General features: G+C 45.0%; 2 protein-coding genes and 1 pseudogene across 16 annotated transcripts in view; all 3 read right to left on the bottom strand.

Moving 5' to 3' along the window:
• The window catches only part of LOC126188844 (uncharacterized), a 2133693-nt gene that overhangs the window by 731316 nt on the left and 1378184 nt on the right, over positions 1-24193 (bottom strand). The gene's annotated exons all lie outside the window — the stretch shown is intronic.
• Positions 1-24193, bottom strand: part of LOC126188847 (uncharacterized) — a 102267-nt gene that overhangs the window by 68941 nt on the left and 9133 nt on the right. For both annotated transcript variants that reach the window (XM_049930489.1, XM_049930490.1), the window contains exon 2: positions 14385-14570. In XM_049930489.1, the coding sequence (XP_049786446.1) occupies positions 14385-14570 (186 nt within the window). The remainder of the gene's footprint in view (positions 1-14384; positions 14571-24193) is intronic.
• On the bottom strand, positions 7605-7723 carry LOC126189062 (5S ribosomal RNA; annotated as a pseudogene).

Raw genomic sequence — 24193 nt, 5'->3', positions numbered from 1 at the left:
TAAGCAAGCAAGTGAGCTGAGGCCTACCTTCATGATGTACATGATGCGACCTGTCTTTCTTGTGGGCCTTGTATTCACTAGACAAGCATTTACCATGCAGCCATGAACCTAGATTAATGGGTTTCCACAAAATGGGGAACCTGGCAAGGATTCACCATTCAGCTCAAGACACCAAATAGGTTCAGTATATCCTGCAGTTCAAAGAGATCATTAACAGTTTAATTCACAATGCTAAAAGCTGTTCCCCGCTGAGCTGATGCTTGAGGGGCCAGTAATTATGCCCCTCAGAGCCACAGTGTAATTACCTCCTTCCCCAGAAGAGGAACTACAAACGAAATTGTCAGATGCCCTAACAAGAATGAGGAGGAATAAAGCTGGCAGGAAGGGGCACCATGATTGCATAGCCAAGAGCCCTATGATTAAGGAAGGTGATTTGGTTCTAGTCTGAAACCATCACTGGTCTGATCTCTTAGAAAAGAAAGCCAATTTCTATCAACTGTACAACGGCCCCTACTGAGTTGAAAAAGTTCTATGTGATCACTTCTATACCTCGTATGTAGTTGTTGGGCCAGATATTGATGCTGAGGATGGCATACAGAATATTGCAAATATAAAGCTGTTCATCAGTCATGCCCATAAATTAATTTCAAACTCCAGTTTAGCATTCGTGAGTGTGAATTTGTGGTGATATTAATTTTCATTTGCTTAGAAGTAAAGGGTGAGGTTAAGATAATTTTTCCCTTTACACTGTGTGTGCCTAAGGTAATGTGTTCACAAGGGCTTATACAACAACAAAAACAATCAATTTTTGACAAAGTAATTTAATAGGATAGAAAAAAAAGCTACTCATCAAACAGTGGCAGAACACATTCTCTAGTTATAAGTTGTATTGTGATTTACATAACTGTGTAATGGTTAGCAAGTATTAAGAAGGAAACTGAGGAAAAATATACAAGGTTCAATAAGTACAAATGTGTGATGCTGCTGGGAAAAGTTTTGGCATGGATTGGAATAGTGGAAACTGGAAATGTAGAGCACATGCCCTGCAGTGGGTGTAGGTGGAGAGGGTAATAATGAAGTAGAGTTGTTCCCCTTGAGGCAGCAGGAGGCACTGGGAATGAGAAAGTGAATGCCATGCATGACAGGTATCACTGGGTGCAACAATCATATGCCATCTCACCCCCCCCCCCACCTCCCCACCCCTCTCTGCCCTATTATTTGCCATAGATAGACAAGGTTTGTGAACCGATCTCTAATACCAGGGACTTCGCAACAGTGTCAAGAAGTTAGATTGAACATAGCGAACACACACACACACACACACACACACACACACACACACACACACACACACACACACACATGCTCGCATGCGCACACCACTATCACTCGGGCTACTATCTAGAATCGAATCATAAAATTTATATGATGCTAACATTTCACTGGGAAAATAGGATGAAGGGAGGTTAGATGAGTTATTAAGTGTCAAATTCTTATATTTTTTATGTCAAGGGTGGTCAAACCCTACTATCAGGAGACATCTCAAAGAATACACTGCAAAAAATGCATAGTAAGAGGAGAATGACTTAATGTGGGGAAGAAAATTAGTTAAGAAAAAGGGGTAGCTGGAGATGAACAATCACAATATCATTATGATTCTGTTGGTCTCAACACACAGTTCTTTTAGCACTTCTAGAAAATAGAAAGTATGGGAAACATTGATCTGTAACGGAAAAAGCTGTCTTGTGTTGAGACTAGTATCTATCTAGAAACCTCATCCAGACATAGTGATTTCAATTGGAAAATAAACATGAGGGGAAGAGAAAAACAATAAACATAGTATTAAAGGGAATATTATAACACTATATTAAGCCAAGAGATGTAACTGAGAAGAAACTGAAGGGTAGGAAAGGATCATGTTGCCTTAAGGTACTGTATTAGTGTTGGGCACTCGAAAGTTGAAGTGCTATCACAGAGACCACAAGTTGTCATATGGGATCATATTCTGGGGAAACTGGGCAAACTGAGCAAAATTTTTAGCATGCAAAAGCATGTAATAAGACCCATTCATAGTGTAAATTCAAGAACATGATGTAGAAACCCATTCAAGGAACTTTGTATTCTAGCCATGGCTTCTCAGTGTATTTATTCCTTAACAAAATTTGCTCCAAGTAATATATCTCTATTCCCAACCAATAGCTCAATACATAGTATCAATACTAGGAATAAGAAAACTCTACATAAAGACCTAAAATCACTTACCATGGTCCAAAAAGGGGTCCAATATTCAGGAAAACACATTTTAAATACATTGCCAGCAACCATTAAAAACTTGTTTTCAGATAGCTCACAGATTAAACAGAGTTTGAAAGACTTTTTGACAGACAACTCCTTATACTCTATAGGTGAATATCTTAACAGGAACTGTTAGACCAGCTTAAGTAAAAATGTCTGTTAGATTTCAATTTTAAAAGCACTTGGTCACAAAAGACAAAATTAGGTATTTTTTGTATGATAAATTTATTAAAAGTGCATAATTGTGTTTCATTCTGACAGTGTTTCAATTGTGTGAATATTAGCAATTCCATTTTACTGTAATGTATTCACCTATTTTGACAATCTCCTGACAAATGAACAGGGTAATGAGTATTATATTCATATGTTTCATGTTTTTTATGTTATACTTTCTGACTTGTTCCACACCCACAAGAATCATCTCATTTTTGGGTTTATGGAATGAAAACTGAATCTAATCTAATCTAATCTAAGGTTTTACTGTGACAGCTGAAGACTATGAGAGAACGTTCCGCAACTGGGTCACCATATATATCCTGTTGCTGGCTCCTCCCTCAGAGAATGCCAAAAACACAAGTCTTTGGTGTGTTTGAAGTACTAACCAGATGGCTTATTACAAAGTGGTGGCAGCTTGCAGCAAGCACATGCCTCACGAGGTCACAGGTCAGTAGGCAACAATGGTGTGAGGCACTGGAGTGGTGTTTCAGAGCCATTGACAAAAGGGTGCTGCTCCTGTCACTGGGATGTGATCAGTGCAGTCGTGAAGGGTAGTGATCGCTGCTTTGGTTAGTTAAAGGACTGACCAACCTGCTCTCCAATTATCCCCTGCCGACAGAGTCAACAGCAGGATGTGTCCTTCTGTTCACCTGACCAGGAGTTGTGAGTGCCAGAGTTTAGTGTAAAATTAAAGGGCCCATTGAGTTCTTGTCCAGTAATTCATCCAGTAAAACTAATGTTTTAATTTAGTGTCATGATCTGGGTCAAGTTAATGATAGTCATTACAGCGCTGATAAATATTGTCTATGGGAAGGGTCCCCATAGGTCACACTGACCTCCTTCTCACAACGAAATTAAAAACTGTAAAAATAGATGGAGGCAGTATAGAGGGAAAATTGTACTTAGGCTGAGGAATTATTTTATATAATATTGTGTACAGAGGTAGTTCTGCTAGGTACCATTCACTAAAAAGTTTTAGTCTTATTTATTAAGTGTCTTAATTTGTGTGTTTTTTGTTGTTGTTGTGTACTGGAGTTGAAAAGGTCTCTGTTTTCTCTTAGGGCAGCTGTTGCCCAAATTGTACACTTGAGGAGGCAGCTGTAATGCAGTAACTTGGTCAAACATAAAACACACTTGACAAGACCACAGCATCTGTCCAGACCAGTCCTCACCACAAAGGAAGAGAGAGTGTTAAAATTAATCCTTTAAATCTGATCAAGATTCGTATTCCAAATAAAATTCTGAGTAAGCTGATACCTAACCTAGACCAGTTCATTAATTAATTAATAAGACATCAAATATAATTACTGATTTGATACTGCTAAATTAATTTTCCCAACTCCACAGACAGTAATAAGGTACTGTCTACATAGGGGACCATCACTTGAAGGGAGAATGACAAATTTAACATTCCCTGTTTAACTAAAATAAAAAATGCAAATGACAGCACAATCTAGCTCAGTTTTTGGACATTGCTTAGAATCACTGTTGAAGCCATGCACAGGTGGAGGCATACAGAGTTCTCCCAAGTTCTGAGACTTTGTGCCAGTTCTGTGCCATGAAGGTGCACCTTAGCCTATTGACCAGTCTTTAAATAACCTTGGGAGCAGCTCTCCAGCCCATTCCATTGCAGTTTCTACAGGTGTCAACACTGTAAGGCTTGGTGTAAGGCAGTTATCTGCATTTAGTGGCCAGTGCTTCCCATTATCTTGGAAACAGCCTAGGTTAGTCACCCATGAACCACTCATAATATTTAGAGTTACTAGGCACATTGTTACAATGATTGTGACTGTACTATTGATACATCTGCACCACAAGATACTGGTCCTGCAGATCAGCATGTAGCATGGTAAGCTGTTTTTCCTGACCCCTGTTACTGTTACCATAAGCATGACCAATGGTTAGTTTCTTCTGTAATTGTGATACCTATTATTTTATTTCTGTGCTCTCTCTGGGGACTGATCTTTATTCTGAAGACTGTTTTGCTGTGAGAACTTGCGTGCTATCAACTTGCCCTACAGCATGTCCATTGCTCACCCAGTGGCTACATTATGTGAATGACAATTTATGGAATCTTGTGACAGAGATAACTCTCATTCATATCTGTTTTTGAATCTATGCTTCTCTAGATTATCCTGACTTTCATCATCTGCAACTTCCTTAATGCCCCTTTTGTAAATCAATTCCTTACCAGGCAATGAAACACCTTCTGTAAGAAAAGGAGTTCAATGCCTGTGACAAAAGATATGCAGGTGAGTGAGCTGTTAGGGAACAATTTCACACAGAGCTTCTTTGCTAATTTGCTGCAGTTATATCCATCAACAACCAAAGGCAGCACTTGTAATCCATTTCTGTCCATGCAGGCGACATCTTTTACACTGCCTTACTGGAGCCATTGTGATGTAGATATTCTGAAGCATTCGGCATCTCCACCAAACAATGTCATGTCATAGCCACAATCAAGTCCAAATCCAAAAGTAGGGTCATCAGTGAAGTACAACACAGAAGTGAAAGCATGTTTATCACTTGCTGTCTGAACAAGAATTATTCCTGGGGGGATAGTCCAGATATTTATACAAACACCAAATATTTTAGAATATATAAACATATTTCAAGATCCTTCCACAAAAAGGTGAATACTAAATAACAATTAACTGTTGGAGGTATGGTTTGAACTGACAACCCACAACACATCAGCCAAGAATTATAACCACTGCACTACAATGCGTGCACCAAAGCTTGTGGCTAAGTCTAAGTGTGTCTAAAAGAGCTTTTTGATTTTTTGAAGTAATCTGAAGTTCTCCTTTGGTAATTGCAATGTCTATATTTTTCAAATTTGTTTGGACGAAACACTTAGAAGCCAATGGAGCTAGATGTGGTTTCTGTTTGTATAGATTTGGGAGTGTGTGTGTTTTTTGTTGAGAGAATGAGGAAGGTAAGTTGGGAATCCAGTGGGTGCAGAGATTTAGCAGGAGAACCAACTACAAGGTCTCATTTCATCAGTTTTTCTCAGTTGACAATAGAGATAACTGCATAGCCCTACTGTTCTTGTTGTCACTCTCAAATGGCACACTGTGATTTGGAAGCAATAAATACGGATTTTGGTATGGACTTTGAACTTGACAACACTTTAGGGAGTAAGCTTTCATTCGTAATGTTAGGGAAAATCACAAACAAATTTATTGGGTGAAATGGATTAAGAGACTGTATGAGCATCATTGAGATCATCAAAAACCATTTTCTTGCTTACTGAGATTCCTCCTAACATGACCACCAGGTGTAAAGTACATTGAAGCCTTTAGTTGTAACTGTGGTTGGGAAAACAGAAGCCATCTGGTAGTAAAATTCTGTCTGGGGATCATGAACAATACTGGTATTGAAACATTAGCCACCAGTTGAAAAATGCAGATGTCAGAGGACAAAAGGCAAATATGCTCCTCTTTAAAAGACTCTAACATACGTGCAAAATCAGCTGCATCAGTCCTCATTCTGCCTTCCTCACCAAAAATTTAGCAGGCAAACAAATTTGTACTCCTAACACAGAACATTCTCAATCCTTTTCCCCTTGTTTCCCTCTGTAGTGAAACTTTCACCAACGGCCTTGCCACAGTAGTAACATCGGTTCCCATTAAATCACCGAAGTTAAACGCTGTTGGGCTGGGCTAGTGCTTGGACAGGTACCCACCCAGTCTGCTTAATGCTGTTGGCAAGTGGGGTGTACTCAGCCCTTGTGAGGTAAACTGAGGACCTACTTGACTGAGAAGAGTAGCAGCTCCGATTTCATAACCTGACATACAGCCGGGAATGTGGTGTGCTGACCACATGCCCTCCATATCCGCATCCAGTGACACCTGTGGACTGAGGACAACATGACAGCTGGTCAGTACCATTGGGCCTTCATGGACTGTTTGGACACAGTCTTTTTTTAGTTTTAGTTTTTTAGTGAAACCTTCATACTCAGTATCTCCCTCTCACTGCACTGTCTATATACGTCTCTCTCCCAGTGTCACATGCTTTTTCTCCAGTCGGCACTTTCTCTTATCTACCTGTTTCACTGTCAAAAGTCTTCAACCATTTCTCTCATTGATCCATACCACTGTCTCCTTCTCCATGACTCTGCCTCACTGCCATTGTCTTTGCCCCATTCTTTCTCTCTCCCATTTTCACTGTCTCTTTCTTTCTCACTTACAGTCTGCTGTCCTTCTCTTCAACAACCATTGTCTCCTCTCCACACATGCCCTCAGGGATGGAATGGTGTGGGGGTTTCAATTCCTAGAGCAGTCAATTTTAACACGTGAGTGTATGGGATGGGGCAGCATGATCAAATTTTTTCATTTTAAATTTCATTGGTCTGGATGGGTGCACCCCCCCCCCCCCCCCCCCCCTCAAACCTAAGTATGGTCTCCACTCATCTTTTTCATTTCCAATGTCTCCTCTCTCTTTGGCTCCCACTTCAATTGTCTTCATATAGCTCTCTTTCTCTGACATGGCCACTTTCTCTCTCTGACCATAACTGTCTCATCTCTCTTCCTCTCTGTCTCCCCTCTCTTTTACTGCCACTGTCTCTCTGCTACTCTCTTTAGCACAAAAAAGTGTGAATATGTTCACATGCCAAAATTTTTGGTGAGATAGATAGACCCAGGATTGTGATGGCTGGTTCCGCTTTTTTCTGTCAGAGCCCTTTAAAGAGGAGCATATTCACCTTTTTGTTCTCCAGTAGTAGCATTTTTCAACTGCTTCCCTTCTTTCTCCTGCCACACCAGGGTATGCTGCTTTTATAAAAAGAATTCTATAGGTCAGTAGAGTTTTGACAGTTTATTTATATACTTCTGCACATTTACATACTTTGGCATGTATAAACAAGAAATAAGTAAGCCTAAAATAACTCTGTCTGAGAAGGTCTCGGAAGGCCCAACAGTACCGACTGACTGCCATGCCATCCTCAGCTGATACAGGTCATTGGATGTGGATATGGAGAGGCATGTGGTCAGCACACCGTTCTCCTGGACATTGTCAGTTTTTGTGACCAGAACCACTACTTCTCAGCTAAATAACTCCTCAATTGGTCTCACAAAGGCTCAGTGCTCCCCCCTTGCCAACGGCACTTGGCAGACTCAGACAGTCACCCATCCAAGTGCTAGCCAAGCCCAACAGCTCTTACCTTCAGTGATCTGATAGGAACTGGTGTTACAACTGCAGCAAGGCCATTGGAAAGCATAATATAAGGTTAACACAAAATCGTCTCCCATCAAATGAAAGTTCCCTGCACACTACTTTACATAAAAGTGCACAACATTTTTAGGCTACACCTACAGTATACCAAAAAACGTGGTGTTTGATTTGCAAGTACAAAGAATGTAATATGACAAAATAAATTTTTGTAAGGTGCTTACACTGCCACATGGCACCACTCATTGTCGAAAAAAGCCAACTAGAAACATAGTTTTCTGTACTCAGAATCCTTGCAATGACCTCAGAATGACCCCACATCTCTTGCCAAGTGTTACATTGGTTAAAATTACATTTATTCCTCAGGCCAGATATTACATGCATATTTTATGTGCATAAAGATGGTAACTTTGAACTTCCTGATCTTGATAATGATATAAAAAAAAGTTTCTAAGTTCCTAAGAATATCATCATAAGAATAGATGGTGAAAATTTCTACAATATGCCATGAACAGAAATAATAGACATGGCTATCCTCACAATCAGTACATTTGGTACCCAAAAGTCATGGTTTTTTGGGATTTCTCAGGAACTGTCCATGAAAAAATGGTGCTTTTAAAAGCTTCCTAAGGCCTGTCCTAAACTACACCTATTGCAAAAGAATATAAATGTGACAAAGTTATGCAAATCTTTGTTTCACATATAAGCAGAAAAACCATATACACGTGCAGCAATTGCCTGTGGATATCTGATGATGGATAAATTCCAAAAGGTGTCATATGAGCAGTAATATCATTTCTTGCCTGATGGTTGACTTTTACCATTGTGATCCAGTCAGTGTGTATGCAGAACTACTGATTATTATAATGCAGAGAAGCAACCAACATCCTCAATTTGCTTGGTCTGGAGGAAGTGTCTAATGTTTAAATTTTGACCCTGTGCTACATTATGCCCTTTCTTCTGATGTGTATACAAATGGACACTAGGCCAAGGGCTAAAACATTTGACCTTTTATCTCTGTAATTAACTGAACCCACATATGACTCCCAGAAAAATCACATTTTTATTTTTAGTTTTTATTTATTTATTTTTTTTAATTTTTGTAACATTGTGGTCCATGCACTGTCACGCATGTGCAGATAAGGCTCCACTGATTAGGTATTAGCTGAATGAGTGTCACTATTTCAGGATCATTGAGAAAACTAAATGGCATATAGGAGAGAAATTTATGTTTCAGAGCACAGACAACGGGTGGTTGCTCAAGTTTTGTAAGTATTTCCTATCACACAGATGGAAAAAAAAACACTTCAAAACAGGTTAACCCCTGAGACTATCTTTAGAATGCAGTGAAAGGCATATACCATATGTAGGTTTTATAAGCAGTCAATTAACATAATACTGGATTTTGAAAAAAAACAGACCTGAGACCACAGTCCTGGCAAGCATGCACAAGTTGTGCTTCCAAAGCTAAATAAATTTATATAAATAAACTTTATGGGCCTGCTGTGCTTCGTGCTTCGTACTCCCAATCTATGATCCATTTGATACATATCTGCATTGTGAACACCCAACTACACTGATACACAAGACTTCTCAGAGTACAGAGGCGTTACAAGTATTGCCTTCGAGAAAGTGATACAGATCAAGAGCATAGAAAGCTCGAGCATCTTGTTGTAATGATGTACAAGTTGATTGTGTATCTCCCTTTAGTTTGAGTTGTGTGTGATCTCACTGTGAATTTACATAACCTTTGTAACCCATAAACTATGATTATGTTGCAGAAAAATAAATCAAAAGCTTTACAGAATCCATGTGCTGGCTCATTATTCAGATAAGGGTGTTTGACAAGTATTTTGACTTATACAGGTTAATTCTTACAAAAAAGTAAAAACATCAACCAACTCCTTATATTCCATGGAAGAATTTCTGTTATTGTAAAGTGTAAAAGATGGTGGGTTGGAGTAGTTAACTCACATCTGTGTATTTAAAAATATATATAATATTATTAATAATAACAATAACTTGTAATGTGAACATGCAATGACTTATTTCATACCATTATGAATTATCATGCAACTTATTCATGGAACATGAAACTATCTAAGTAGCCAACTGCTGTTAGTAACACCATTTATTAAAAACAAATAGTGCCATTAATGATACTGCACCAACATATTCATATCCGGATGGGTGTTCATATTTAAAACTGCATGTAACATATATTGTACATGTGATGTTTACTTTTTTTTGTTGTGGCAAAAACAAACATCAGTTGCATAATCAAAATATCCACGGGTGTGCTGCCGGTCTATAGTGTCCAACGGGCACAATATTTCGGCGATCATACATGTCGCCATCATCAGGTGAACTGACGGACTGAGCTCCTGTGAACGTGCCGGCACGGAGATCCGTACGCTATGGCTGCTCAGAGGGAACTGCGTTCGGTCGCGGCGGCGGCCGATTTAAATACCCTCCGCCCGCGGCGCGCTCCCTCCACCGTCCGCGCCCCGCGCCACGGTCGCGTGGTGGAACAGATTGCGACGGCGTCTGAGATGACGTCGGTGTGATGGCTCTGTCCGCTGTGGTCGTCACAACTATACGTTTGCTAGATTTACTCTTGATTAACCCAATCGCTGGTTCCCAAGCCTTGCTTAAGATTATAGCCACAGTCACGGTTTATGAGGTCGTCATTGGTGCGAATTTCGATGGCCTCTCTAACAACGCTGTCCCAGTATCTCGACGTCTGTACCAGAATCCTCGTGCGGTCATACTCCATGGCGTGATTTTCCGACAAACAATGTTCAGCGACCGCCGACTTGCTCGGATACATCAGTCGAGTGTGCCTCTGGTGTTCACGGCATCGATCCTCGACGGTACGCATCGTCTGACCAATATACGACTTGCCACATTGACACGGAATCTGGTACACGCCGGCCTTCCTCAAACCAAGGTCATCTTTGGCGCTCCCCACCAGTGCACGAGTTTTATTTGGAGGACAAAACACAGTTCTGACCTGGTGTTTCTTCAGAATGCGGGCGATTTTCCCCGAGAGTGCGCCTGTGTATGGAATAAATGCAGTGCCTACCTCCTCCCTCGTGACTTCATCCATCTCAACAGGTTGTGCTGCAGTGGTTGGGCGGAGAGCACGTTGAATCTGCCACTCTGAGTACCCATTTTTTCGAAATACAGTTCTCAGGTGTTCCAATTCCTGGGGTAGACTCTCTGCGTCAGAGATAGTGCGCGCGCTATGTACTAGAGTTTTAAGTACCCCGTTCCTCTGTGAAGGGTGGTGGCAGCTGTCTGCGTGCAAATACAGATCAGCTAACTTAGCTAAGGTTATGCATCACATCGATTCTGCAGCAGCTAAGAGAATCAAGAAATGAGCCAGCCTCGCATTGGTACGTGAGAGAGTGCAATTCACCCGCCGGAGCCTTGAGTTTATCTCACAGGAATTACTCAAACTACATTTGCAACTGTCTAGTAAGTTCACTTCTTTTTCCTGGGATTGGATTGATGGTGTCACCTGTGTGTCAGCTGATTCCGCCCATAAGAAGGATACGGGACGTCAAACAGCTAAGTTCTCACGTCTCCTTGACAAACCATCTCTGCAGGTTCCGTGCAAGACTGTCATCAATTTGAGTGGCATTTTGTTGACTGATGATGCGTTCTCGGTTTTGCAGAAAGGTCTCAACTTCGCTCCCACCCCCAAGTTCACTCCGGTCGCAGAAATTGTTAGTGCTGTTGAACAGGTTGCAGCTCGACTTCCGCCAGAATCAGCCGAGGAAATACGTCTTGAAACTTGTCGTGCGTTGACGAAATCCAAGCCGATGAAGTCAAATATCAGCAGTAAAGAGAGGGCGGCCATTCGTGATCTGAGTGAGTGCTCTGAAGTTGTTGTCTTACCGGCTGACAGAGGCAATGCTACAGTTGTTGTCTCCCATAAGGACTACGCTGATAAGATGCAGAGCCTGCTAAATGACGATTCCTACCGGAAGATCAGCGTTGACCCTACAAAGAAGGTGGAGAACAAGACGAGGGCGCTTCTCAAGGACGCAGATTTACCGGAGGGTGACGCTAAGAAATTGTTACCCCAAGGTCCGGTACGGCCTAGACTATATGGACTCCCGAAGGTTCACAAAGATGGGGTACCATTACGCCCCATTGTCAGCAACATCAGGGCACCTACATATTTGTTGGCCAAATACCTGACGGGAATATTAAGTCCTTATGTGGGTAAATGCCCTCATCACATCCGTAATTCCGTGGATTTTGTTAAACGCCTTGATAGCTTCAGGTTGGATGAGTCAGATATCATGGTGAGTTTTGACGTCGTTTCCTTGTTTACGAGGGTACCCCTTCGAGAGTCACTAGAATTGATTAGTCAGAAGTTTGACGAGAAGACCACTGAATTTTTTAGGCATGTCTTGACTTCCACGTATTTTCTTTTTAATGGAGAATACTACGAACAAACGGAGGGAGTCGCCATGGGTAGCCCACTCTCACCAGTGGTAGCGAATTTGTACATGGAGAACTTCGAGGAGGAAGCCCTGTCGTCATCCGTATGGAAACCTACTTGCTTTTTCCGTTACGTGGACGACACGTTCGTCATCTGGCAACATGGTATGGATAAACTCCTTGACTTCCTTACACATCTAAACTCCACACACCCCAACATCAAATTCACTATGGAGACAGAAACGGAGGGTAAATTACCTTTCCTTGACGTCTTGGTCAAGAGAAGGGCTGACGGCACCCTAGGTCATGGGGTGTATCGGAAGACAACGCACACTGATCTGTATTTGCACGCAGACAGCTGCCACCACCCTTCACAGAGGAACGGAGTGCTTAAAACTCTAGTACATAGCGCGCGCACTATCTCTGACGCAGAGAGTCTACCCCAGGAATTGGAACACCTGAGAACTGTATTTCGAAAAAATGGGTACTCAGAGTGGCAGATTCAACGTGCTCTCCGCCCAACCACTGCAGCACAACCTGTTGAGATGGATGAAGTCACGAGGGAGGAGGTAGGCACTGCATTTATTCCATACACAGGCGCACTCTCGGGGAAAATCGGCCGCATTCTGAAGAAACACCAGGTCAGAACTGTGTTTTGTCCTCCAAATAAAACTCGTGCACTGGTGGGGAGCGCCAAAGATGACCTCGGTTTGAGGAAGGCCGGCGTGTACCAGATTCCGTGTCAATGTGGCAAGTCGTATATTTGTCAGACGATGCGTACCGTCGAGGATCGATGCCGTGAACACCAGAGGCACACTCGACTGATGTATCCGAGCAAGTCGGCGGTCGCTGAACATTGTTTGTCGGAAAACCACGCCATGGAGTATGACCACACGAGGATTCTGGTACAGACGTCGAGATACTGGGACAGCGTTGTTAGAGAGGCCATCGAAATTCGCACCAATGACGGCCTCATAAACCGTGACTGTGGCTATAATCTTAAGCAAGGCTTGGGAACCAGCGATTGGGTTAATCAAGAGTAAATCTAGCAAACGTATAGTTGTGACGACCACGGCGGACAGAGCCATCACACCGACGTCATCTCAGACGCCGTCGCAATCTGTTCCACCGCGCGACCGTGGCGCGGGGCGCGGACGGTGGAGGGAGCGCGCCGCGGGCGGAGGGTATTTAAATCGGCCGCCGCCGCGACCGAACGCAGTTCCCTCTGAGCAGCCATAGCGTACGGATCTCCGTGCCGGCACGTTCACAGGAGCTCAGTCCGTCAGTTCACCTGATGATGGCGACATGTATGATCGCCGAAATACTGTGCCCGTTGGACTCTATAGACCGGCAGCACACCCGTGGATATTTTGATTATCAAATACGCCGGGAGAAACTCAAGAATCACATCAATTGCATAGCACATGGTACATCTAATTTTAAACATGCACAGACATATGGGAACGCCTCTGTCATCTTGAAACCAATAGCGATACTACATGATTTAAATAAATAGTACTATTAATTTTATTTTTTTGTAATAATTCACTTTTGTTTTGCACAACATAGTCCCACTGTGGCAATTTCCAACAAAACATCATAGTGACATACATACTTTCATAAAAATGAATTTAAAATATTTAATAGGAGTGACAACAATGGAAAGTTTGCAACCTTCAGAAATAGAATAAAACCAAAGGAAAATACACACTTTAGAGAAGAAAACTGGTAACCATGGTGTTATATAAAAACAATATTAAAAAAGGAGGCATTTTAACAGAATGATTCTTGCAAGATGTCTAGTTCTAAATAAAAGATATAGGCTACTGATATTACTAAAAAACTCCTCCAAATGAACCTCATCACTTCAGTGAAAATCATTGAGAAGCATTTGCAAGAGGTATACTTGCAGCAGTTCATTAATACAGCAGCAGCAAAATTTTCACAAATAAGACTCATGATTATCCATTAAAATAACCTTAATAGAACTTCTTCAGTAATAATTGATATTTTTATGCAGCTAACTGTAAAGAATAAGAGGGGGATTACTATTGTTGGTCACAATAATAATAACCTGATAGATCAGTAGTACCATTCAGTAACACACAAGAGTATTTTATTTTAAGAGATTAAACAGATACGTTCTTGATAATTAATAGCAATAAAAATGACAGACTGAAATTGCACCACATTAACTCCAGCACTTCCGAATGTTAGAATCATATTTTGAAGTTGAGTTTTTTCTTTACCCGAAATTCTGCACTGACAATTCGAGCTATCTTGAAAGTTCCATCTAATCTGCTATCAATTGTAGGCAGTGCAAAAGCTGATATATTCTTGATGATTGGATCACTGACATTAGCTTTTGTAGAAACTCCAACAATATTAGTAGGATAAGTGCTATGATCTTCTGTGGGACCTCCACTAGCAGCAAGCTGCAAAATAAAATAAATTTCAATAAAAGTGTCAGGCCTGGAACAGATTATATATACAATGTTTTGCTGAAAAGTAATGCCTCTGATTTTTTAATGTGGAAACTCTTAAAGCTTTTTAAATAAAACAGACTTTATTAACACTCTACATCCTTATTCTTTGTGTCTACGTATCTGTTTCTCAATGTAGTCACCCTGGTGATAAACACATTTCTCCAAATGAGAGACCAGTTTGAATCTCTCACTGTAGAATGTTTGCTTTTATTGATGGAGCCACAACTCATCTCTGCTTGCACCACTTGCTTACTATCAAAGTGAAGTCGTTGAAGGTATTCTCCAAGTTTTGGAAACAGAGGAAAGTCAGACAGGTCAAGTTGGGACTGTATGGAGGATGAACAATAACAGTAAACCCAATGTGTCTTATTGTTGCATTTATCACAGGGCTCATGTATGGCCTGGCAATGTCATGCTGAAGGAGAGGATGCTCCATGTGTGGACAAACTCTATGAATTAATGTTTCAGTTTTCTCAATTACAGCACACTGTTTCTCATGCACCAAAATAGGTACATTGCACACTGCCATGTTACACTGCACAATGTGGAGCCCTCTAGTGGCAGAGGATTGGATTTGTGTCAGTCAAGCAGGAAAGCTGACTGAGCTATATACATGACATGTAATACCTAAACCAATATTGAGTGCAGGACAAAAATTCAGAGGCATTACTTTTCAACACGTCCTCACATTGTAACATGGCATGATCACAAATAAGAACTTTAATGTAACAGAATCCCCATATGGTTCTAAAAAATGCTATCATCGTTCAAGCTATTGATGCATAACAAAACACAGAGGATACAGTAAAATCTTCTTCCAGAGTCCTTGAGATTTTTCTCATCACTGTATTAATCTGCTAGGAACATTCAGAACCTCAGTTCCTCTACTTACCTCACTGTTTCCTTTGTTGCCAATAGTTGTCCTCTCTCTCTTTCTCTCTCTTCCTTGATTTTTTCACCTAGCCTGAAGACCCAAATTGGAAACCCTAGTTCTAAACAAATTTTGGTTTGTTGCTTCTGAGTATTTGATTTGTTTTTTAATTTTTTTCCGTAGTCCTGCGATCCACGCTATCTTTGTCTTTTTCCAGAAATTCAGAAATGTTGGTTTTGTTAACCTGACCTCATAGATTTGGTGGAAGTGTTCAAAAAGGGTAACATTACTTTGCTTGATGTCTAATGATTTATGCATATTTCAGTGAATCATGTCATTGCTTCTCATTTTACAACTCTTTTGTTTGTGTTCAACAATTTGTCTTTATACCATCTCTAGTCGAGCTAGCTTGCAGTTCTACACTCCTGGAAATTGAAATAAGAACACCGTGAATTCATTGTCCCAGGAAGGGGAAACTTTATTGACACATTCCTGGGGTCAGATACATCACATGATCACACTGACAGAACCACAGGTACATAGACACAGGCAACAGAGCATGCACAATGTCGGCACTAGTACAGTGTATATCCACCTTTCGCAGCAATGCAGGCTGCTATTCTCCCATGGAGACGATCGTAGAGATGCTGGATGTAGTCCTGTGGAACGGCTTGCCATGCCATTTCCACCTGGCGCCTCAGTTGGACCAGCGTTCGTGCTGGACGTGCAGACCGCGTGAGACAACGCTTCATCCAGTCCCAAACATGCTCAATGGGGGACAGATCCGGAGATCTTGCTGGCCAGGGTAGTTGAGCACGTTGGGTGGCACGGGATACATGCGGACGTGCATTGTCCTGTTGGAACAGCAAGTTCCCTTGCCGGTCTAGGAATGGTAGAACGATGGGTTCGATGACGGTTTGGATGTACCGTGCACTATTCAGTGTCCCCTCGACGATCACCAGTGGTGTACGGCCAGTGTAGGGGATCGCTCCCCACACCATGATGCCGGGTGTTGGCCCTGTGTGCCTCGGTCGTATGCAGTCCTGATTGTGGCGCTCACCTGCACGGCGCCAAACACGCATACGACCATCATTGGCACCAAGGCAGAAGCGACTCTCATCGCTGAAGACGACACGTCTCCATTCGTCCCTCCATTCACGCCTGTCGCGACACCACTGGAGGCGGGCTGCACGATGTTGGGGCGTGAGCGGAAGACGGCCTAACGGTGTGCGGGACCGTAGCCCAGCTTCATGGAGACGGTTGCGAATGGTCCTCGCCGATACCCCAGGAGCAACAGTGTCCCTAATTTGCTGGGAAGTGGCGGTGCGGTCCCGTTCGGCACTGCGTAGGATCCTACGGTCTTGGCGTGCATCCGTGCGTCGCTGCGGTCCGGTCCCAGGTCGACGGGCACGTGCACCTTTCGCCGACCACTGGCGACAACATCGATGTACTGTGGAGACCTCACGCCCCACGTGTTGAGCAATTCGGCGGTACGTCCACTCGGCCTCCCGCATGCCCACTATACACCCTCGCTCAAAGTCCGTCAACTGCACATACAGTTCACGTCCACGCTGTCGCGGCATGCTACCAGTGTTAAAGACTGCGATGGAGCTCCGTATGCCATGGCAAACTGGCTGACACTGACGGCGGCGGTGCACAAATGCTGCGCAGCTAGTGCCATTCGACGGCCAACACCGCGGTTCCTGGTGTGTCCGCTGTGCCGTGCGTGTGATCATTGCTTGTACAGCCCTCTCGCAGTGTCCAGAGCAAGTATGGTGGGTCTGACACACCGGTGTCAATGTGTTCTTTTTTCTATTTCCAGGAGTGTATATTAAAGCTTCACACGCATATAAACATTCTGACCTTGTTTTAGTTTTGTTATTTCTAGAACTGCAATCCTTGAGGCAAACGTTTTTAGTTGGATCATAAGCTCTTTGCATTTTATTAATTACCAGTAAACCACTGATTATTTAAGGAATTGACACTGAATACCTAACACACATAACGAATGCCATACTAAAACACCAACACTTCCCGCCTTTTGGAAGACGCCCAAGGTCCTGATGTTCAGGAAGACCACAGCCTCCCATAAAATTACCGACCCATCAATCTTCTGAGCTCGCTCATGGTGTAATGTAAGAGGACGCCTGTTAGGTTCCCCGCAGGACTCGGCGTCTCTCAGTTCCTGCAGTCGGCAAGGACAACGGAGAGAGTGAGCCGACGCTGCCAGAAGTAGACGAGATGACGGTGGAGTGAGCCCTGCCTCTGCTGGCTGAAGGTCGGTATGCAGGCGTGGCTGCGCCGATGAACGGTGTGGAATGAACTGGCTGATGTACAGTGAATACAGCTGGTCAGCGATGTGTAGGCTGGAGCCGATGGACTCGAATGAGTGTGGTAACAGATGGATCTGTAGATCAGTAGGTAGTTTGGCAGACCACACAGCCCATAGCGTGGCGTCAGGCACCGTATGCTCGTTCAAGAGCAATCAAAGGTGGCGCCATAGCTGTGAGGGGGTGTGTTCCTTCAGGTGCTCCTTGTAGAGAATCTTGATTATTTACTATTATGGCGAGCAGGCAAGTCGTTCCATTATAGTCTTCTTTGCAAACTCGTATTTTGGTGCAGGTGGCGGCGAAAGGAGCAGGTCAAAAATCAAATCTGAGTGGTCGTAGAGGTGTGTGATGAGGCAAAGAAACTTTGAGTTGTCGTCAGACACATGATGTAACTCAAACAGATGCTCGATGAGCGCGAACCACAATGCCGGTTTGTCCTCGCATAAGGGCGGTAGCTTCGGCAGGCGGCCAGGAGGGGGTGACAACGGTGGTTTCGGTGTCTCCTGGGGTAGCAGGTGGACTGTGGTTAAGTCAAAGGCCGGCGCGGTAGGCCCAGATTTAAATCAGGCGAGCGAATCCATAGTAGCGGCAGCTGGCATAGTTGACTGTGTGTCACGAAAACACGGCACGGCAGGCATGGACGGTACTGTGGAGACGGGCAGACGGACGGACACGAGGGGGGCCAAGAAACTGAACCGTGAGTGACGAGTGCTGGATGGAAACGACCCGCTTCCGGAACAGGGCGAGAGACCGCCGCGGCAGACACAGGCGGTGCTGTGGGAGCGGGAGGCGGTTGAGCGACTGGAAACGGGGACCCCCTCAAGTGAGAGTGAGGGGGTGCGGGGGGGGGGGGGGGTTGAGAACGCCACTCATGTGAAAACTATCTGATGCATAACGTGGCGAAACCAGCAGGGTTCTAACCAAAACAAAGCTGATGAAACCGAACATCTCCCACAGGGAGAGGGCCGCCATACGGGAGCCAAGAGAAGATCCTGACATAGTAATATCACCTGCAGACAACGGCAACATAACAATGTTCCTATCCGAACAGGATTATGCTGAGAAGATGCGGGGCCTACTTGGTGACAGCCCATACCGCAAGATTGACACCGATCCTACCAAGAGGGTCGAGAGAAAGACTCTGGTGCCTCTTAAGGATTCCAGCTTCCCTGACGAGATTACCAAGAAGCTATGCCCGAGGTCTGCTGTTCCTCCTAGACTTTAAGGACTGCCGAAGGTGCACAAGGAAACGATTCCGTTACGTCCCATTGTCAGCAATATTGGTGCCCCAGCGTACCTTCTCGCCAAGCACCTCAAACAACTGCTTAGCCCTTACGTTGGGAGATGTACACACCATATCCGTAACTCCGTGGATTTCCTGGGACGCATCAACAACCTTGCGCTTAAGGAATCTGACATACTGGTGAGCTTCGACGTGATATCTCTATTCACTAAAGTTCTGTTACAAGAATCCTTGGAACTTACCAGCCAAAAATTTGACGAAGAGACCACCAACCTTTTCAGACATGTTCTGACATCAACTTACTTCTTATTTGACGGTGCATACTACGAGCAGACAGAAGGAGTAGCCATGGGGAGTCCACTCTCACCTGTTGTCGCAAATATGTACTTGGAACATTTCGAGGAGGAAGCTCTTGAATCAGCACATCTAAAACCCACCTGTTTCTTTAGATATGTGGATGATACCTTCGTTATCTGGCCATATGGAAGAGATAAACTGGCAGACTTCCTCACACATCTCAACTCCAGACACAAGAATATTAAGTTCACCATGGAGATCGAAACTGATGGGATGCTCCTTTTCCTAGATGTTTTGATTAGAAGACGAGCTGACGGCACTTTGGGCCACAGCGTGTATAGGAAGAAGACGCACACCGATTTGTACCTACATGCGGATAGCTGCCACCACCCGGCAGAAAAGAATGGCGTGCTCAAATCTCTTGTACACAGAGCTCACACCATCTCCGACAGGGACAGTCTCCAACAAGAATTAGACCATCTGAAGACCGTGTTTCGGAGGAACGGTTGCAAGGAAGGGCAAATTCGGAAGGCTCTACATCCCTCACCTGCAGCACCGGCGGAAACTGAGGATGAACCGCAGGAGGAGGCGGCCTTGGCTATTATTCCGTTTTGTGGGGCCTCATCCAGAAAAATTGGACGCATTTTGCGTAAACACCAGGTGAAAACTGTCTTCCGTCCTCCAAGCAAAACCAAGAGCCTTCTTGGTAGTGTCAAGGTCAACCTTGGTCTAACTAAATCAGGGGTTTATCAGATACCTTGCCAATGCGGTAGTGTATACATAGGGCAAATCATTTGTACCATTGAGGACCGATGCTGAGAACATCAACGGCACACTAGACTGCAACAGCCCAGTAAGTCGGCAATCGCTGAGAATTGCCTGTCGGAACTCCACAGCATGGATTATGACCACACAGACTTCCAAATACTGGGACTGTGTCATCAAAGGAGCCATAGAGATCAGAGTAAGGGAGCCACAACTAAATCGTGACAGCGGTTATATCCTTAGCAAGGCGTGGGTCCCCGCGATAGCCCGGATTGAGAAGAAAAAGGATATTTACCAGTCTACCGACTTCAGGGGAGGAAGGAAGAATAACGAAAGCGGTGCCGGCAGGCCCTCCTGAACGAGAAGATCTAGGACGCAGCGCCCAGACGGCGGGAGGACGGACGCTGTACCTGGACCGCACCGACTCATAGGAAGCGCCTGAGGGAGGAGCGGGAGGGGGATTGTCCTATGTGTACATGGCGCCGGGTCCGTCCCTCCCTCCCTACCTAATAAATCATCCCAAGTGCGAGATGGCGGACGCCGCTAGCACTTCTCCTGCCGTTACCCGCAGCAAGACCGCAACACACGAGGCGCGAGGATCGACTGCACCCGCCGAAACTCGCGCCCCGCCCGCTACCGAAGGCAAGGGAGCGGCTGGCGACGTTCGACAGCTTGGCGCGAAAGCGCAGAAGCAGCTCGAGTCGCGCCGGCTAATCACCGAACTATTCGGAGCGGACATCTCACCCACCAAAAACAGCGACACTAAACATCACAGTACATTCCCCTGTAACTGGACAGACATGCACCATTGCCCCACCGACGCCGCAACCTCAAGAGGTCGAGGCAGCGGCGGCGGAAGCGGACCCAGAAAACCAGCCCTGGCAAGTGGAGGGCCCTAGACGCAAACCAAGAAAAACGACACAGACAACCGAGCAACCAAGCTCGCTAGGCAACCGAAAGGCGCTGTTGCTGATGCCAACTGGCACATCTCAGGCTAGCAACAACAACACGAAACAAAACACAAACACGGCTGTGGCGAATAACAACAAAGCACACAAAGCCACAGCTGTGCCCACACAACACAAGACTTGTTTCTCCCCTGTCGTTACACAAAACTATGGGAAGCTTAGTGCCCTTAACACTGCATTCGCGGAAAGGCACGTTAACAGCACATTACACGCAAAGTACTCGGGGGATAGGTTCTTACTGTACGTTGCCACAGACAATGAATACAAAGATATTCTGACCTTCCTCAAAGATCGGAAGCTCGAACACTATACGTTCAGAACGCTGTACGAGAGAACCCAGCAGTACGTGATCAAGGGAGTGGATCCCAGTACCCCCAACGAGACACTACAGGCGGCGCTCTGTTATCTGGAATTCGACTGCAAAAGTGTCTCCCGGATGACGGGGTTCCGCATACACGCACCGCTACCACACTACATGGTTGAGTTAGCCGACAAGGCTGATTCCCGCACCAGTCTGCAGAGAAAGAGGTTTCTGCGGATGGACGTACGTGTAGAACACTACGAACCACCCATGGTCCCCCAACAATGTAACAACTGCCAGCGATTCGGCCACTCGGCCCTTCGTTGTGGCCTGGCAACTCGTTGCCGCGAATATGCTGGCAATCACAGATCCAACACCTGTACACAAACAAAGCCAAACCAACGACGCTGTGCCAACTGCAGTGGGCCCCATGCGGCCAATTTCAGGCAGTGCAGTGTATACAAACAGGCGCTGAAGCGTAAGCAAGACAAGCACAGGGTACAGCACGACATCCCACTTCCAAGGCCAGCACCGAACCTAGTAAGGAACGGCGTAACGTTTGCCACGGTTGCACGCCCTGGCGGAACGACACAGGCCGCGGAACCTCAGCGCCCTTCACACACACGCGAAACAACCGCTGCAACAGCTACGCATCAGCCACAGACAACACCAGAAAATCAACAAGCACCGGTGCCAACACCTATGCCCCCAAACAACACGACCCCACTCCCTGAAGTCACGTGCTGCGAAGAAACGTACACTATACAGGAAAACGCACCCACACAAGAACCCCCAGAACCCCAAGCCCAGAGGAAGAATAGACGTACATGTAAGCACAGAGCGGGGAACATCAAATCACCACAACAGGCCACCCAGCGACAGCAGACCAATAACACACAGGTAAACAGTCAACAAGACATCGAGACTGCAACCCACACCACCATCCCCCTCACCACAGAAGTAACACAGGCGCCACAACCTCTGCCACAAAACATAAACACAAATGCCACTCCTCACAACACACCAATACCCGCACAAGCGGCCGCTAACTCTACAACAGCACCTCAGGGTGCCACATCCAACTCCAACACATCACCTGGGAGAATATTGGAAACACTATTCCCTCGACACACGACCGTTCAAATCCTTACCAAGGTGCTGACGGCCGTCACTACACTCATCACCCAGCTCATGAGCGCCGAACCCGGCAATACCGGGCTGTCATACACACTGCCATCACGACACTTTTTCACACTCTTACATGAATAACATACCACACCCGGCCCGTAACGCAAACATGCACACACTATCACAGATCCTGTTCTGGAATGCAGACTCGATCTACAACATAAGGACAGAATTTGTCGCGCTCATGGAGCGCAAGGGAATCCTTGTCGCACTACTGAGCGAGACTAAGCTTAAACCGCACAAACAAGCTTTCCTGGCTACTGCGCCTATCGTACCGACCGACCGGGCGACGCCGTGGCAGGTGGAACTGCAATCGTCATACACAAAGACAATGAGCACACAAACATAGAGCTCCCTGAACTGGAAAAAAATCGAGGCTGCGGCCGTCAGAGTCAATTTCAACGGAGCCTACACTACACTGATATCGGTATACAACAATCCTGAAGGCATTTCAACACGCGATATCAGCACGCTACTAACATCTCACCGTGAGTAATAGTCGCTGGAGATCTGAACGCAAAACACCCAAAATGAAATTCACGCATACGAAACCCCGACGGCAAAAAACTATACGAACATTCACTAGGCAGAAACTACATTACACTAGCACCGACTGAACCGACGCACATTCCCTATCAGAGGGGACACAGGGCAGACGTGTTAGACATGGCCCTCATCAAGGGCATTACATCGACACTCAATGTTGCCGTTGAAAACGATCTGCCCTCAAACCACCAACCTGTAATACTATACATTGAGGAAACACTGCAGCACATGGAACAACGCAGGATGTTGAACTACGGGCGTGCGAATTGGACATTGTTCAAGGAAATGCTCGATAGCCACATCTCACCCATACACGAAATTAACGAAACAGCACAAATTGACGAGGCAGTAAAAACCCTCACTAACGCAATCCAGGACGCAATGGCGGGCATCATACCTGATCTCACCTCGCAACAACACAGTGCGGCCCTGCCCCAGAAAATCTTGGGCCTAATCTCAATGAAGAATCGCCTCAGGAGACAATGGCAGTGTACCAGGCGTCAGTACTTCAAACGGCACATTAACAGGCTACAGGGCATCATACACGACAAAATACAAACACATAGAACACAACAGTGGAACCAAAAACTCGAAGGGCTGGACACCGCGCGACCTAGCGTGTGGCAACTAGCCCGACACTTCACCAGGGAGAAAATGTACACCCCAACGCTCCAAGGGCCTGACGGACCTGCATACGCAGCGGAGGAGAAAGCAGAACTAATGGCCCGCACACTCGCAGCGTCATTCACACCGAACCTGGTACCATCAGATCCAGGAGGTTACATGCATTTTAGCCCAACCATCGCGCGACGACATTCGACATGCTAGTACAGCCGAAGTCTCCTGGGCTATAATGCATTCCGCTGCTAGGAAAGCCCCTGTCATGATGGCATTCAAAACCGTGTCCTCCAGGAGTTCACGGATAAAGACACTGAATACCTAACACACATAACGAATGCCATACTAAAACACCAACACTTCCCCGCCTTTTGGAAGACGGTCAAGGTCCTGTTGTTCAGGAAGCCGGGGAAAGACCACAGCCTCCCATAAAATTACCGACCCA

This window comes from Schistocerca cancellata, chromosome 5, assembly GCF_023864275.1.
Source record: "Schistocerca cancellata isolate TAMUIC-IGC-003103 chromosome 5, iqSchCanc2.1, whole genome shotgun sequence".
NCBI lineage: Eukaryota > Metazoa > Arthropoda > Insecta > Orthoptera > Acrididae > Schistocerca > Schistocerca cancellata.
Note: the sequence above shows the minus strand (reverse complement) of the source record. Positions and strands in the feature narration are given on the sequence as shown.